Source organism: Mustelus asterias, chromosome 23 (assembly GCF_964213995.1).
Source record: "Mustelus asterias chromosome 23, sMusAst1.hap1.1, whole genome shotgun sequence".
Classification (NCBI taxonomy): domain Eukaryota; kingdom Metazoa; phylum Chordata; class Chondrichthyes; order Carcharhiniformes; family Triakidae; genus Mustelus; species Mustelus asterias.
In genome coordinates this window covers 25,889,617-25,907,804 of record NC_135823.1, presented here as the reverse complement: position 1 = coordinate 25,907,804, position 18,188 = coordinate 25,889,617, and the positions used below count along the sequence as shown (strand labels likewise).

The 18,188-nt window shown below is 45.2% G+C and overlaps 2 protein-coding genes across 2 annotated transcripts in view; both read right to left on the bottom strand.

Moving 5' to 3' along the window:
- The window catches only part of LOC144510593 (cytochrome P450 3A30-like), an 88,029-nt gene extending 81,039 nt beyond the window's left edge, over positions 1–6,990 (bottom strand). The window contains exons 1-2 of the mRNA XM_078240154.1: positions 6,889–6,990; positions 2,960–3,053 (exon numbers count right to left, since the gene is read on the bottom strand). Coding sequence (XP_078096280.1) covers positions 2,960–3,053; positions 6,889–6,986 — 192 coding nt within the window. The 5' untranslated portion in view covers positions 6,987–6,990. The remainder of the gene's footprint in view (positions 1–2,959; positions 3,054–6,888) is intronic.
- An 8,852-nt stretch (positions 6,991–15,842) lies between these two features.
- The window catches only part of LOC144510925 (cytochrome P450 3A56-like), a 38,018-nt gene continuing 35,672 nt past the window's right edge, over positions 15,843–18,188 (bottom strand). Inside the window, exon 12 of the mRNA XM_078240983.1 lies at positions 15,843–15,938. Within this exon, the coding sequence (XP_078097109.1) occupies positions 15,843–15,938 (96 nt within the window). The remainder of the gene's footprint in view (positions 15,939–18,188) is intronic.

Sequence of the window (18,188 nt, the reverse complement as noted above, 5' to 3'; positions counted from 1 at the left end):
TAGTGACGCCGAAAGGGACTCTTAAAAAGTGGTAGAGACGGCCATCCGCCTCAAAGGCCATGTATTTGCGGTCCTCTGGGCGAATGGGGAGCTGGTGGTAGGCTGACTTCAAGTCAATGGTGGAGAACACCCGGTACTGCGCAATCTGGTTGACCATGTCAGATATGCGCGGGAGAGGGTATGCGTCCAGCTGCGTGTACCTATTAATGGTCTGACTATAGTCTATGACCATCCGGGGCTTGTCTCCAGTCTTGACCACCACGACTTGTGCTCTCCATGGGCTAGTGCTAGGTTGAATGACCCCTTCCCTGAGGAGCCGCTGAACCTCAGATCTAATAAAGATCCGATCCTCAGCGCTGTAAGGCCTGCTTTTAGTCGCGATGGGCTTGCAGCCTGGCACGAGATTTTCGAATAGGGAAGGCGGGGTAATTTTAAGTGTTGAGAGGCTGCATGTGGAGCGCGCTGGACAATCTGGAGGCTGCTGTTCTCCCACTGAAAGTGGAGGGAGTGGCCCATCGTACTGCAGGGTCACACTCCTCAGGTGGACCATAAAGTCCAGCCCCAGGAGTACCGGAACGTAAAGGTGCGGTAGCACGAGGAGCCTGAAGTTCTCGTAGACTGTGCCCCGCACCATTAGAGTTACCACACAGCTCCCAAGAACGAGGACAGATCGGGACCTTGACGCCATGGAGATTGTCTGCCTGACAGTTTGCACACGGAGAGCGCACCATTTTACTGTATGCGGATGGATGAAGCTCTCCGTGCTCCCGCTGTCAAACAGGCAACGCACCAGGCGCCCGTTTACCTCTATGTCCATCATGGACTTGTCGAGTCTGTGAGGCTTGGCCTGGTCCAGGATGATTGACGCCACTGTTGGTTCCCGAGCGTAACTGCAGGCAGTTGAGATAGCCGACGACAAGGACCCCTGCTGGTCCCCTGCGGCCGGTGTCGACCAAAGTGGCTGCGCCCATGAATCGCACATGGTCGGGAATGTTGAAAATGGCGGCACCCGCAGATCACACGTAGCTGGCGTCGTCGTCATAGGAAACGGCGGCGCCCATGGATCGCACGTGGCTGAAGACATCAACGAGGCCAGAGATGAGGAGATGGATCCTGGGGAGTCACACGCAGCACTGCTGGGCCTGGAAGGGGTCTTCGCTCGGCACGCCTTTGCATAGTGCCCTTTCTTTCCACAGGCGGAGCAAAACACCGCCCTGGCCGGACATCTTTGGCGAGGATGCTTCGCCAAACCGCAGAAATAGCACCGTGGGCCTCCAGGAGCTGCCGCAGCCGTCAGGTTTGAAGTTGGGAGCATCATCGCGCAGTTCTGAGGAGCCGCCGAGTACAGCTGAGGCGGCGGCTGTGCTTGCCACGCTGTTCCCACGTGGTCGGTGGGGTAGGCTTCGAGACTTCTGGAGGCCGTTTCCATTGCGTCGGCCAATTCTACCACCTTAGCCAGGTCCAGGTTACCCTGCTCTAGCAGCCGCAGGCGGATATAGGATGAGCCGATTCCCGCCACGAACGTGTCCCGAATGAGGTCGTTGGTGTATTGAGTAGCCGACACCACCTTGCAGTTGCAGGCTCTGGCTAGCTGTTGAAGTTCACGCAGGTACTGTCCCGTAGTTTCGCCGGGCTGCCGCCGTCGAGTGGCTAATAGGTGACGAGCATGAATTTCGTTCGGCTGTTTGTTATACAGCTTCTTGAGCAAGTCGATAGCATCTTTATAATTTTGGGAATCGTGAATTATTGCATACACAGTGTCGCTCACCCTGATGTGGCGAACCCGCAATCTGTCGTCGTCGGACTGGACTGCTGCCGAGGTCTCAACGTAATCCTTGAAGCACTTCAACCAATGGTCAAAAGTGTTCGACGCCCCAGCGGCACGCGGATCCAAGGTTAGCCGATCGGGCTTTAGCATCTGCTCCATTTTGTTCCAACAAAATTTTCAGTATTTGTCGTGAATAAAATTGATGCGCGATTAATTCACACGGGAGGCTAGAACGTACCTGGGAATAAAGGCTTTTATTCACGACAAATAGGAGCACACTACTTAACAATATTATCCCAGACTAAAGACTGCTAGGAAGTAGCAGTGACCTTTATACCCCTGTAAGAAGGCGGAGCCGAACGGAGTGTACCACATAAACAATAATAACAGGTGGAACACCCAAATCCTAACCCCAACAGTAACAAGAGTAACATATGTACAAGTACCCATAGTGGTAACCATCTATGGTTCACCACAAGTGTTATCATTAGTTGCAAAGGGAATTGAAAAGTAGGGAGGTGAAGAATGTTTCCTGGTATGCTCACCATGCACTGGGCTGGCCTTTAAATATGACACCCAGAACCTCAGAGCACTGTGGTGATGGCAGGATGGGCAAATCAAAGGCTGATCGCCAGCATTATGGCATGGAACCCATACCTGCCTTCTTTATCAACTAGGTCCTGCACCATATGACGTAACAAGCCTCCATTGTGGTCAGCAGGCTCAACGCCACTTTTTTCCTCCCGACATCGAGCTTTGCCGATAATGGGAGAAAACCCCAGCCTTTGAATATTCTTAAAGCAGAGGTGGAGAGATTAATGGCAAGCAAAGGGGTGATAGATTATCGGGGGTCGGCAGATTTGAGATTACTATCAGATCAGCCATGATCTTATTAAGGGAAGTTGCCTATTCCTGTCCCTCCTTCATATGTTCACATGCTCACCATGGAGAGGGAATAATGCAAAGTAATATCGTACAAGGGACGTCCTTTGAATTGTTCATGGGCAGCTGTGATGTTTCAAGGGTGAATTCACCGGCTGCCCCTGTGCATTTTCACCCCTGATTGCCCCTCACCCAAACTTCAGAGACTTCTCTCTCAGCTAAAGGAAGAATCAGGACTACGGCAGAAAGGTTTAATAACAGTTGTAACTGGAGTAATTGACATGGTGGTGAAAGGGAAAACAAACAAACCTTTCTGTAATGGTGAAATGTTCCAACGAATGGCAGTGGCCTTGGGCCCGGAACTCCAATCCGTTTAAATAACCCATATGGTAAAACACTGTACCTGCAAATTGAATTGAATGGTTACAAGCTTATAAACAACAAAACACACATTGGTTCGTATGAACTAAATCTCCTGCAGATTAGTTCCTCAAAAGAACCTTTCATTCAAACACCAATCTTCTGTGTAACATATCACTGAAAAACGTAAATAATATTGCATCTTAAAACAAGGTTTAAGATTTAGTGATTTCAGGAGATTGCAGATTGTTTGCTGATAATATTGCATCTTAAAACAAGGCCATTATGTGGTTCAGTAATATTGGGCATCATCCTGGGGGTGGAACAATTACTTAGGACCTCCAAAGAACAATCCCGTCCTTAATACTAAGTTAAGCTTTCTTAATGAGATAGGGTTTCATTTCTTCGGAAGGTCGTCCTTGGGATCCACCGTGTAAAATCATGTGCCTAATGATTTGCTAGGTTTGTGAAGGCTACTGGGGAGTGTTTAAACTAGAATGGTTGGGGGGTGGGAATCAAAATGAGGTGACTGGGAGAGAGGAGGTTAGCTTAAAAATAAAAGGGGCTTGTAGACAGTGTGAGAGGGTGGATAGGCAGGTGACGGAGAAAGTGAGCGCTCAGACCGAAGGGTTGAGGTGTGTGTATTTTAACGCAAGGAGTGTAGTGAACAAAATGGATGAGCTTAGAGCGTGGATCACTACTTGGAAGTGTGATGTGGTGGCCATTACAGAGACTTGGTTATCTCCGGGACAGGACTGGATACTTCAAGTGCCAGGTTTCAGATGTTTCAGGAGGGACAGGGAAGGAGGTAGAAGAGGTGGGGGAGTGGCACTGTTGATCAGAGATAGTGTCACGGCTGTAGAAAAGATGGATGCCACAGAGGGATTGTCTACGGAATCTCTGTGGGTGGAAGTTCACAACAGGAAGGGGTCAATAACTTTACTGGGTGTTTTCTATAGGCCGCCCAATAGTAGCAGGGATGTGGAGGAGCAGATTGGGAAGCAGATCCTGGAGAGATGTGATAATAACAGAGTGGTCGTGATGGGAGATTTTAATTTCCCAAATATCAATTGGAATATCCCTAGGGTAAGGGGTTTAGATGGGGGGGGAGTTTGTTAGGTGTGTTCAGGAGGGCTTCCTGACACAGTATGTGGATAAGCCTACAAGAGGAGAGGCTGTACTTGATTTGGTATTAGGGAATGAACCTGGGTAGGTGTCAGATCTCTCAGTGGGAGAGCATTTTGGGGATAGTGATCATAACTCTATGTCCTTTACATCAGCATTGGAGAGAGATAGGATCAGTCAAGCAAGGAAAGTGTTTATTTGGAGTAAGGGAAAAACCACACCGACCTCCTCAAATGACAAACACGGGACACAGCGGACAGAGTACCCTTCGTCGTCCAGTACTTCCCCGGAGCGGAGAAGCTATGACATCTTCTCCGGAGCCTTCAACATGTCATCGATGAAGACGAACATCTCGCAAGGCCATCCCCACACCCCCACTTCTTGCCTTCAAACAACCGCACAACCTCAAACAGACCATTGTCCGCAGCAAACTACCCAGCCTTCAGGAGAACAGTGACCACGACACCACACAACCCTGCCACAGCAACCTCTGCAACATGTGTCGGATCATCGACACGGATGCCATCATCTCACGTGAGAACACCATCCACCAGGTACACGGTACATTCACTTGCAACTCGGCCAACGTTGTCTACCTGATACGCTGCAGGAAAGGATGTCTCGAGGCATGGTACATTGGGGAGACCATGCAGATGCTACGACAATGGATGAATGAACACCGCTCGACAATCACCAGGCAGGAGTGTTCCCTTCCAGTCAGGGAACACTTCAGCAGTCACGGGCATTCAGCCTCTGATCTTTGGGTAAGCGTTCTCCAAGGCGGCCTTCACGACACACGACAATGCAGAATCGCTGAGCGGAAACTGATAGCCAAGTTCCGCACACATGAGCACGGCCTCAACTGGGATCTTGGGTTCATGTCACACTATCTGTAACCCCCACGACTTGCCTGGGCTTGCAAAATCTCACTAACTGTCCTTGCTGGAGACAATACACATCTCTTTAACCTGTGCTTAGCCCTCTCTCCACTCACATTGTCTGTACCTTTAAAACTTGATTACCTGTAAAGACTCGTATTCCAACCATTATCTTGTAAATTGAGTTTGTGTCTGTATATGCCCTGTTTGTGAACACAACGCTTCACTCACCTGATGAAGGAGCCTGAGATTCTGAAAGCTAGTGCTGCCAAATAAACCTGTTGGACTTTAACCTGGTGCTGTGAGATTTCTTATTCTACTTTTATTATACCCAGGACATAATTTCAGGCAATAAAGGCAATTTCTGAGCATAAAGAAAAGGGGGAAAAGGCCATTCAGCCATTGAAGATCATTCCCTCCCACGCACCATATATCACTGCACTAACTCAAATTCCACCCCACATGTAACCTCCACGATTACAGGTACCTCCAGGACATAGAACATTCTTCGAATTGCTGTTCTCGCTGCATCTGAAAGCTACACTCAGTGCCATGCACCTCCACGACATCTCTCTCCAGCAGCACCATCTTACTCTCTCTCAAAGCTGTCCCTGTCCCCAGTTTCATTTCATCCTGCGTATCATTCGACGCCTTAACAAGAGACTTTTCCTGTTTCTTGCAGATGTTAAGGAACTCAAGCTTTTAAAAGCTTTGACAAAGGGTCATCTGGACTCGAAACATCAGCTCTTTTCTCTCCTTACAGATGCTGCCAGACCCACTGAGATTCTTCAGCATTTTCTCTTTTGGTATCACTGCCTCTGTCTAATGCATTGCCTCAGCCCATACAAATGATACAGCATAGAAGGGGGCCATTCAGCCCATCTTGTCCATGCCAATTCAAAGACACCAAGGTGCCCTTTCCAATCCCATCTTCCTGCACATAGCCCATAGCCCTACAATTTACAGCACTTTAAGATGTTGATCCCGGTACCAGCATCATATAGATTTAAACACAGGTAATATGAACAGCCTTTACAAACAGGGTCTGAAATTACAACTCTCTGCAAAATACAATCGATTCTGATTGTGAACTCCCCTGTTTGTGCAGAAGTGGGAAATATAAGCCTATTATACAGAGCAGAGGTTTCCAAATTATACAATCACTGCAGTTTAGCGTAAAATAACAACAAAACCAGTTTCCAGTGAGCTGGCGCAAGGTTCATCTTGTTCTGAACGGGAAATGTTCTGAAATGCTCCCAAAGATTTAAAGCCCAGGAACATTGATATTTTCCTCTCCCCAAAATAATATCCCACTCGGATCAGCACCCATCCAATAACATAAAGGTGGAGAAGGAAACTCGTCCTCCGGGCGCTATGAGGTTGCATTGTTTCCCCGGGGATCGATGTGCAGAGCCGGTGGAGCGAGTTTCTCTCACAAAATCCCATTAAAATCAGATTCTCTCTTACCCCAATTCCTAAATAAATCCCACTATGATCAGCTTCTGTCTCTTATCTCCTCCTTGAAATCACCTGCATTAACACAGACCCCCCCTTCCTCCCTCTTTCTCCCAGCCCCAAAAGGCTGGGTTTGTTGGGATCCGCGCTCAGGGGACAGGAGGAGGAGGAAATGTCTCGGAATCAGCCCCGAGTCTTCAGCACCGTCCCCGGCTCCGCTCCGCGGGGATTGGGAGGGGAGGGGGAAGGGGGGGGGGCAGAGATTGAGGAGCCCCCAACTGTTCAAAACAAAGACAAACTTGGTGAGAAATGCTGTCAACTTTCCTCATGCTAACAGTGAGTTCAGTTCGGCTGTGAGAGTATTTTCTCCCAGGGTCAGAGCCGGAAAAGAAGCAAGAAAGAAATCAATCAGACACTTACCAAGCCAACAGGAGCAGGAAAGTGAGGAGAAGGATCCAGGTCTGGTCGGACAGAGCAGCCCGGATCAGCCCCAGACTCTGTGCGAAAAGGACTGGCATCCTGAGAGAATGGTAAATTGTATGGTATTTGCTACCAAATAAACCTGTTGGACTTTAACCTGGTGTTGTGAGACTTCTTATCCTGAGAGAAGTCAGGGAGAGGATACTGGGAGTCTGAGCTGGGCATTGGGTGTATTTATAGAGAGAGTCAAACACACTGAGGGAGAGGGCGGGCTGTTCAAACCAGGAAAGGCAGTGTGTGACTCTATCTGGAAGGTATTTAAACATTGCGTGTGAACAAGGAATGACTTTTAATCTGGACGTTTCCATACAGGTGTCAAGTTTGAAAAAAAATCCTTTTTGAAAATGCACAACCTCAAAGCTCAAATCATATAAAATTAAATCAACATAAAAAATGAAATAATTGTCTCAGTTTTGGCACCCCCCACAACACTTCAACAGTAAATTAGCACATTTCCACAGGTGAGCCATTGCATCATTAGTCTCTTCGGCCTCTTCGACATAATAAATGAAAAGATAAAACTTTCATTCATATAGCGGCTACTACTCTTTTCCAAATTCAAACTGCAACTGCCTGCTTTTTTCTTTCTCTGTAAGCCTAGCTCCACACACTCATAGTTCTTTTGTCAATCAACCTAATCCTCAGACATACTCTCTTCCACCTTCTTCCGTCGGGAAAAAGATACAAAAGTCTGAGGTCAGGTACCAACCAACTCAAGAACAGCTTCTTCCCTGCTGTTATCAGACTTTTGAATGGACCTTCCTTGCACTCAGTTGATCTTTCTCTACACCCTTGCTATGACTGTAACACTACATTCTGCAATCTCTCCTTTCCTTCTCTATGTACGGTATGCTTTGTATAGCACGCAAGAAACAATATTGTGAAGAAGGGGGATTCCTAACCAACTAATAAGATTTTCAGACAGAATGTAATCTTTCAAAAGACAGGATATTAGTAAAGAGTTAAACGATTCTTGAAACAAGTTAATAGCTAACAATAGATTACACATATGAAACCAACTTTGTGGCCTCGTCTACGGAGACTACGACACCCAGTGTTGTCATTTGATCCAGCTCATTGATTACCTTCTGTTTCATCGCTAAGGGAACTCTTCTCGGAGCAGGGACTGCTGGTGGAATCGAGTCATCTAACCTGATATGATATATTACAGGTAGCTTCCCAAAGATGTCGCAGTTGAATAGGTCTTTACATTCTATCATGACTGGAGCCTGGTGCTGCAGAATATGTACATCTGGACCAAGGTGGATTAGCCCCAATGTGATGCTTTCCCGATGACCCAACATCAGCTTTACGTTTTGGTCAATGACATGAAACTGGAAGCTGCCCTGTGTGCAAGGGAGAGTGGCCACACCTACCACACGGATAGTTTGTCCGCCATATGCCATGAGGACCACCTGAGTGTTAGAATCTGGTGCAGCGTATGGATCGATTTCCCACAGCAACTGCTGGGGCAGAACGTTGCACTTCGCTTCAGTGTCAATCTTTACATTGAATTTTATATTGCTTTGGTCAATGTTTAGCATGGTGAAAATCTCACCCTTCTCCATGAGGGAGTCGACATTCTCACAGTCGAGTGTTTTTGGCGGCTCAGTGCTTTGGTTACGCTGATTGAGCTCCAATTCATTTGCTCTGTTCATGCTCCAAACCCCGAAGCAGTGATCGGCTGCAATGTGGCTGGTGGCACAGGCAGGCTGCTGTGGTTTGGATCTGCAGCATTTCGCAAAATGGTTCCATTTAAAGTAAAGTTTATTTATTTATTAGTCACAAGTATGCTTACATTCACACTGTAATGAAGTTACTTGTGAAAATCCCTTAGTCGCCACACTCTGGCACTTGCTCAGGTACACTGAGGGAGAGTTTAGCATGGCCAATGCACCTAACCTGCACATCTTTGGACTGTGGGAGGAAACCGGAGCACCTGGAGAAAACCATGCAGACACGGGGAGAATGTGGAAACTCCACACAGGCAGAGACCCAAGCCAGGAATTGAACCTGGGTCCCTGGCGCTGTGTGGCAGCAGTGCTAACCACTGTGCCATTCCACATTTGCCACATTTGTTACAGCATTTACCAAACGCCAAGCATGTAGTTCTGTTCTGTAAGTGGTGATTGCCGCAATTAAGGCAGGATGTGTTCTTTACCGCGAAAACTTCAGTTTCCCACTTTAACTCTTAGCTGCTTCTTTCTGACTGGTACAGAAGGTCCAGGACCACAATGTCTTCACCTTCAACAACCAGTTCTTCATCCAGACACACGGAACAGCCATGGGGACCAAATTCGCACCTCAATATGCCAACATCTTCATGCACAGATTCACAGGACCTTCAACCGATGCTATACACTAGATACATCGATGACATTTTCTTCCTTTGGACTCATGGTGAACAATCACTGAAACATATATATGTTGACATCAACAAGTTCTATCCCACCATCAGACTCACCATGGACTACTCTCCGGAATCGGTTGCATTCTTGGACACACGCATCTCCATTAAGGACGGTCACCTCAGCACCTCACTGTACCGCAAGCCCACGGATAACCTCACAATGCTCCACTTCTCCAGCTTCCACCCTAAACACGTTAAAGAATACATCCCCTACGGGTAAGCCCTCTGTGTACACAGGATCTGCTCAGATGAGGAGGATCGCAACAGACACCTCCAGACGCTGCAAGATGCCCTCATAAGAACAGGATATGACGCTCGACTCATCGATCGACAGTTCCGACATGCCACAGCGAAAAACTGCACCGACCTCCTCAGAAGACAAACACGGGACATAGTGGACAGAGTACCCTTCGTCGTCCAGTACTTCCCCGGAGTGGAGAAGCTACAGCATCTCCTCCAGAGCCTTCAACATGTCATTGATGAAGACGAACATCTTGCCAAGGCCATCCCCACACCCCCACTTCTTGCCTTCAAACAACCGCACAACCTCAAACAGACCATTGTCCGCAGCAAACTACCCAGCCTTCAGGAGAACAGTGACCACGACACCACACAACCCTGCCACAGCAACCTCTGCAAGACGTGCCAGATCATCGACACGGATGCCATCATCTCGCGTGAGAACACCATCTACCAGGTACACGGTACCTACTCTTGCAACTCGGCCAACGTTGTCTACCTCATATGCTGCAGGAAAGGATGTCCCGAGGCATGGTACATTGGGGAAACCATGCAGACGCTATGACAACGGATGAATGAACACCACTCAACAATCACCAGGCAAGACTGTTCTCTTCCTGTGGGGAAGCATTTCAGCGGTCACGGACATTCAGCCTCTGATCTTCGGGTAAGCGTTCTCCAAGGCGGCCTTCATGACACACGACAGCGCAGAGTCGCTGAACAGAAACTGATAGCCAAGTTCCGCACACTTGAGAACGGCCTAAACCGGGATCTTGGGTTTATGTCACACTATCAGTAACCCCCACAGCTTGCCTCCTGGACTTGCAGAATCTCACTGGCTGTCCTGTCTGGAGACAATACACATCTCTTTAACCTGTGCTTAATGCTCCCTCCACTCACATTGTCTGTATCTTTAAGACCTAGTTGGCTGTAGAGATTCGCATTCTAATCAGTATTCTGTAACTTGATTTTGTGTCTCTGTATGCTCTGTTTGAGAGCAGTTATCCACTCCATCTGACCAAGGAGCAGCACTCCGAAAGCTAATGGCATTTGCTACCAAATAAACCTGTTGGACTTTAACCTGGTGTTGTTAAAACTCTTACTGTGTTTACCCCAGTCCAATGCCGGCATCTCCACCTCTTGTGTTCCCCCAGGCTGCCTCAGTGGCAGTCAAGCTTTCAACCAGCTAGATCTCCCCCTCGGTGAGGGTGCCAAATGCACATTTTGTTGCTAAGACTTTTAGAGTCATCCCTTTCCATGACCAATTGTTTTGTCAACCCCCCCTCCAAAAAAATTATTTCCTTTGGCTTGCTGTCCGCTTCCTGTACCCTCGTTTGGCTAGTTTTCCTAATCGAGTTATGAAGTTTGAAGTTGTTCAGCAAATATATAATAAAATGTGAGGACATAATTAAATCATCAGTAACTTAAGAAGTTTGAGTAGTTTATTAAGTTATTGGAAGGCTAGTCAGGAAGTGTTGAGTAAATTAATTTCATGTTGGTTGGTATGGACAGAGCTTAATTTAACTTTATATTTACAGATTTATGAAGCAGTGATAAAATCAATGAAGTGAGGAGAGGAATTAAATGTGGAAAATTCAATATATAACTAGAAGATGATTGTACCCTTCATTTAATTGTTCATCAACGGGCTAAAAGTGGCAATGAATGAATTAGTTTCATTTAATATTTAGAGACTGCATCATCAATGGAGAGAGTGAAAAGGATTACACATGGGAATAAAAATTAGATGAGGAAGACTGGATGAATTAATTTGGAGGTTATGTATTTAATAATCGTTAGTGTGTTAAGAAATATTACCAAATTAATTATTTAAGTTGTTATTGTGGCTCAGCAGTTAAGTATTTATTTAGGATGCTGGCAGATAAGCCGGGAACTAGAGCAGGCCACGTGGACCAGTTGAATGAGGTGGGCAGAGTATCAAGTCATATTCGCCGACAGTGAAAGTTGCCCATCAAGAGTAAGAAAAAAATACAACACTCATTCACTTCTTGTAAAACAGTCCTAAAAATAATACCCCGTTTAAACAAGAATCAGTAAAATAACTTTCATAAGATATATGAGGATATCACCAGGATGACACATTAGAGAAGAAACACTTTTTAAAATTCATTCGTGGGACATGGGCGTCGTTGGCTGGCCAGCATTTATTGCCCATCCCTAGTTGCCCTTAAGAAGGTGGTAGTGAGCTGCCTTCTTGAACCGCTGCAGTCCATGTGCTGTGGGTTGATCCACAATGCCGTTAGGGAGGGAATTCCAGGATTTTGATCCAGCGAGGGAATGGCGATTTATTTCCAAGTCAGAATGATGAGTGACTTGGAGGAGAACTTGGAAGTGGTGGTGTTCCCACGTATCTGCTGCCCTTGTCCTTCTAGATGGAAGTGGTTGTGAGTTTGGAAGATGCTGTGTAAGGATCTTGGTGAATTTCTGCACTGCATGTTATAGATAGCACACACTGCTGCTACTGAATGTTGGTGGTGGAGGAAGTGGATGGGGTGCCAATCAAGCGGGCTACTTTGTCCTGGATGGTGTCAAGCTTCTTGAGTGTTGTTGGAGCTGCACCCATCCAGGCAAGTTGAGAGTAGTCCATCACATTCCTGATTCATGTCTTGTAGATGGCGGGCATGCTTTGGGAAGTCAGGAGATAAGTTACTCGCTGCAGTATTCCTAGCCTCTGACTTGCTCTTGTAGCTACTGTGATTATATGGCGAGTCCAACTGAGTTCTGGTCAATGGTAACCCCAAGGATGTTGACCGGGGAGGGGGGGGGGCAGATTCAGTGATGGTAACACCATTAAATGTCAGAGGACTGAGAGCAGTGAATAGCACTAAGGTATAAGACAGTTAAGAAATGTGTTAGGTCCCGGACCAGAACCCCAAGTTATATTAGGAAGCCAGACTGGATCCCAACAATTTTTCTATTTTGGCATAAATGTGAGGGAAGGGTACTTCTTTCCAGGAAAAATTCCACTGACAAATTAGGAATCTTTTATAGTAAAACAAATTTTATTTAATAACACAGTTTAAATAGTTTAAATATAACCTAATAAATAAAGCAGCTTACCTATTAACAGTTAAACAATATTTAAAAATGAAAGGAAGAAACTTTACTTTCTAGCTTATAATTAAAGTTTCAAATAAGCAACATTCCTCTTAGAGACTTTAAAAAAAACACTTTAAATACAGTTAGCAACCATAAGGTTACTCCAAGCTAAAATTGCAAAAGCTCCTTTCTCCCGGCTACAATCGCAATTTATCACATGACCCTGTCAATCAACTTTAATCAGAAATCCCAGGGGAACTTCTTGTACAAATATGAGTCCATGAGCTAAATGTTTTCTGGACACACCTGTTACTGGCAGAAAAAAAATCTGAAATTTTAAACATTCCCCTTAAACAAGAAAAAACAATATTTATATTAATTGCATTTATATCATCACAAATAGGTGGGATTGGCAGCAGACAAATGCGAAGCAGGGTAAGACGGTGAAGTGGGACAGTTAGGAATTTAATTTAAAAATACATATAGTATATACATTAATAATCTTAGAGTGGGGTCAGGGGCATGATGAGATACTTGACATTCTGAAACTGTTCACAGCCTGTGCAAACACTAAAAGGAATTCAATTTCAGACAGGGTGGAGGAGTTCAAGCCAAAAGATCAGATAACATCAAATAAACTCACTAGGTCGAGAATGTATTAGAATAACCAGCCATTAATGTCTATTAACAAGATCCTGTCGCCATTGGCAAATGGTCTCGCAGTAATACTTGGAAGTAGGAATTCTAAAAGGGTGTTGGAAACTGTACAATTTTGAGAAGTTTCACTTAGAAGGTTTGGGAGTTGTCCCAGGCACGCCCGAATGAAAGTGTTTTGCTTACTTGAATCTGGCAGATTCCAGAGTGACTGTTTTTCTTGACAACCGACCGGTTTGGCATGCATGCATGTTAATCCTGGTAAATAAGGTTGCTGAGTTGCACAACAGACTTTGATATGATGCTAAGAACAGAGACCCGGCTTAAGGCAAGGATCTTCAAATTTCCTGGCAGGAGATTATAAAGGAAAGGTAGGGAAGGAAAAATAGAGGGGGTGCTGTATTGATCAAATAAATATTATAGCGTTGGAGGGAGCCAATATAGCTGAGGGGCCAAAGACAGTGGATGAGATCTTTCAGCTGTTCACACCAGCGGGATCTCCCGGTCTTGCCATGGCATACAGCCACCACAGATTTCCCAGTGACGTGGAATGGATTCAATGAGAAATCCTATTGACAGCTGTGAGACCAGAAGATCCCATTGCCAGTCAGCAGTGGGCCACCTCCCACCATCAAGAAATACACCACGGAGAGGCCACGGAATCCCAGTCCATGTCTATGGTTAGAATTCAAAAACAATAGAAGTGTTATGCTATTGGATGTATGCTGTAGCCACCAAACAATAGGAGGAAGTAGAGGAGCAACTATACAGGCAAATTACAGAAAGATGCAAAACTAGGGATTACTGATCAATGTGTGATTTCCATAGTCCAAATATAGACTGGGATAGTACGGAGAAAAGTGGCAAAAGAATTCCTGAAATATATGAAAGACTTATTTTATATCCCAGCCCAATAAGGAAGCTGTGCTGTAGTTCTGGGGAATTAAGAGGTGTATGTTTCAATGGGAGGGCATTTCATCATATCATCAGGTTTATGTATATTATGGAAAAGGACAAAGTACAATCAAGCATAAATAATTAACTGGAGAAGTTGACAAGGGATCTGACTCCAGTAGATTGGAATCAAAAATTGAAGGCAAAACAGTAGTTGAACAATCCATAGCCATTAAAGCAGAGATGGTTCACACATGCACACGTAGCTACATTCCTGTGAGGGAGCATGAAAAAGAATCCAAAATATCAGCCATGGTGGTAATGAATGGCAGAGCAGACTCGATGGGCCATATGGTCCACCCCTGCTCGTGTTTGTATGTTCTTAAAACATCTTTATCCAATACTTGCATTGCTGAGGTGGTGCGTTCCAAGCCATAATGTCATCCTCCAAGGCCATCTGCAGTTTCCCTCCGTGAAAGGCAATAGTCTATCACCAGCCATGCACTGAATACTAAACACTGCTTTGGCAAACAAGGCCAGGCAAAAGGAACCTCCTTTCCACCTCCATCATGAAGACTTCCATCACTATGTTTGAAAACCTGGGAGCCCTCTCTCTAGTCTGTTGCTCCTTTTGCTGTCTTCTTCATTCGAGCCTTGCAGACCTGGTTTCAGCAGCCTAGGAGCAGCTCACTTTTATGAGGTGCAGTTTTAGCTGTCTATCATCCTGGCCCTGAATGCTGCTGGGGCCTTCTGAGTATACAGCCAGTCAGCAACACACCCTGACCTGGGCTGCATGTAGACGCACAGGCAGCACAAACCTGTGTGTCGACTGCCTCAATGGAACCAGGCGTGGATTAATCACACTTTGCAATCCCCACACTTATCAGGCCTAATCCAGATGTTTCTTCTCTGACATCTTGTCCTGACTTCACAGCCGAGAAGGGGGGGGGTTGATGAGGTGGGTCCAAGTGTAATAGCCTTGAGTGGCAGCAAAAAAAACTGGCAACAGTGAATTAGTGGTTTATTTTTGTGAGGGAGAGAGGGAGAAATCAGCCAGCTGGCCATAGACCAAACTTGCATTATCCAAATTGATAATTTAATTGGTTCAGACATAAATCGTTGAAACAGGACACTGCATTCAAATGATTTTAATTGGATTTGAATTTTAATTGGATTTGAATTGTTATACCTGAAAAGTTACTTAAAGTAACAGAGCAAAGATATGCAGTTGGTTTAAGAAATCCTTTACAAATACATTTTCTTAGAAAACATTAAAATGACTGCCTATCAAAAGTCAAATAGTTTTGTAATCACAGATGATTCATTAGCATATCCAAGGTTACAAAAATGCATCTTTTACAAATTTCTACTGATCCACAGTAATGTTCAGTTAATGTGTTTTCCTATTGAATAATCACTATTATAGCATCAACATAAAGCTCCAGTGATTCTGTCAACAGTCAGACAATCTTAGCAACTGGAGATGGTACATGGGATGTTCATCAATATCCTTATTGCCTCCAATCCTAAATTTTTTTTGGATTCCATGGGTTTTCATTTCCCACATTGTGGAAAATGCAGTTCACTTAGTTTGGGACATACACACTCCTACACATTTTCACACTTACCGAGTGCTTTATTCCTTTGAAGCAGCATTCACCCGTGGCACAAAGTTCAAGATGACGGGTTTTTTTGGATGCATGGGTCCTTTCACATCCAGTTCTAGTCGAATCTGGAATAGAAAGAGCAATGGTGATGAGGCCAGCAGGGGGGTCTGACTGCAAATATGGTCATTCCTGGTTGAAGGCCTTTTTTATCCATCAGCTAACATCCCCTAATTCCCTCCCCACTGCCACAGCATCCACTTAAAACAAAAAGAAATTAAATGAAAGAATGTGAGAGGAGGACATGGAGACACCAGGACAGGTATAAACTGACAGCAGCAGCACCTAGAGGAGAGTGCGAGAGAAGATTGAAAACAGCACGAGAGTTCAGTGAGAAATCTGAGTGCAAGTTTGGAGTTTTACAGCTCCTAAGGTGATGCCAGGATTCAAAAGTGATGTGGGGCAAGTAGGAAGAGCTGACTGAATGAGTATGGTTGGATAAGTATTTACTATTTTTATCACTTATAAGGTCTTTATTTTGTGGTTTATAGTTTGTAAGGGCTATATTCTGCAGTAACGGGGACTGGGGAAGTAGGGTCCTAGAGTAATTGATATTATTTGAATTTACATATCTTTCAAAAGGATTAATTTAAAGGGGTAAGTCATTGCAGGAGAGCTAAAAGCTGTGGTGTGCTACTCTTACTCTACGTGGGAAATGGGAAACATTTCCAGCGCCCGGGGCCAGCATGTGTGCAGGAAGTGCCTCCAGCTGCAGCTCCTAGAAGCCCGGGTTTCAGAGCTGGAGTGGCAGCTGGGGACATTATGGAGCATCCACAAGGTAGAGTGTATTGCGGATAGCATGTACAGAACCTTCCAAGGTTCTATAGACTTTGGAACAGTTCCTATGGATTGGAGGGTAGCTAATGTAACCCCACTATTTAGAAAGAAAACAAGGAATTATACACCAATCATCCTGATATTGGTAGTGGGGAAAATGCTAGTGTTCATTATAAAAAATCTAATTGCAGTGCACTTTTAAACAGTGGCAGGCTCAGACAGAGTCAGCATGGATTTACAAAAGGGAAATCATGCTTGACAAATCCACTGGAATTCTTCAAGAATGTAACCAGTAGAGTTGATGAGGGGGAGCCAGTGGACATGGTTTATTTGGACTTTTAGAAGGCTTTCGACAAGATTCCACATAAGAGATTAGCGTGTAAAATTGAAGCGCTTGGGATTGGGGGTAGTCTCTTGGGATTGGGGGTAGTCTCTTGGGATGGATAGAAAACTGGTTGGCAGGCAGGAAACAGAGAAGGAATAAAAATGTCTTTTTCCAAATATTGGGCAGTGACGAGTGGGGTACTGTAGGAATCTGTGTGAGAACACCCAGCTATTCACAATGTATATTAATGATTTAGATGAGGGAACTAAATGTAATATCTCCAAATTTGTAGATGACACAAAACTGGATGGGAGGGTGAGCTGTGAGGGAGATACAGAGATGCTTCAGTGTGATTTGGACAAGTTGACTGAGTGGGCAAATGTAGCAAAAATAAGAAGGCAGATTAGGATTAGATGGATTGGCCATGCTAAAATACCCCTTAGTGTCAGGGGATAATTAGGGTAAATGAATGGGGTTATGGGGATAGGGCCTGGGTGGGATTGTGTTTGGTGCAGACTCAATGGGCCAAATGGCCTCCTTCTGCATTGTTGGGATTCTATGATTATTACCTGAATGGCTATAGATTGAGAAAGGAGAATGTGCAATGAGACCTTGGTATCCTTGTACACCAGTCGCTGAAGGTAAGCTGGCAGATGCAGCAGGCGGTGAAGAAAGCAAATAGTATGTTGGCCTTCATAGTAAGAGGATTTGAGTACAGGTGCAGGGATGTCTTGCTGCAGTTATACCGGGGTTTGGTGAGACCACACTTAGAATACAGTGTGCAGTTTTAGTCTCCTTATCTGAGGAAGGGAGTGCAATGCAGGATTACCAGTCTGATTCCTGGGATGGCAGGACTGACGTATGAGGAGAGATTGAGTTGGTTTGGAGGTTAGAAGAATGGGGGGATGGGGGTGGGGGGGATCTCATAGAAGCATACATAATTCTAATAGGACTAGACAGGATTGATGAAGGAAGGATGTTGCTGATGGCGAGGGAGTATAGAATCAAAGATCACAATCTGAGGATATGGGATATTTAGGACTGAGATGAGGAGAAATTTCTTCACCCAGAGAGTGGTGAGCCTGTGGAATTCTCTACCACAGAACACAGTTGAGGTTGAAACATTTGTATGTTTTCAAGAAGTAGATAGATAAAACTCTTGTGGCTAAAGGGATCCAAGGATATGGGGGAAAGCAGGAACAAGTTACCGAGTTGG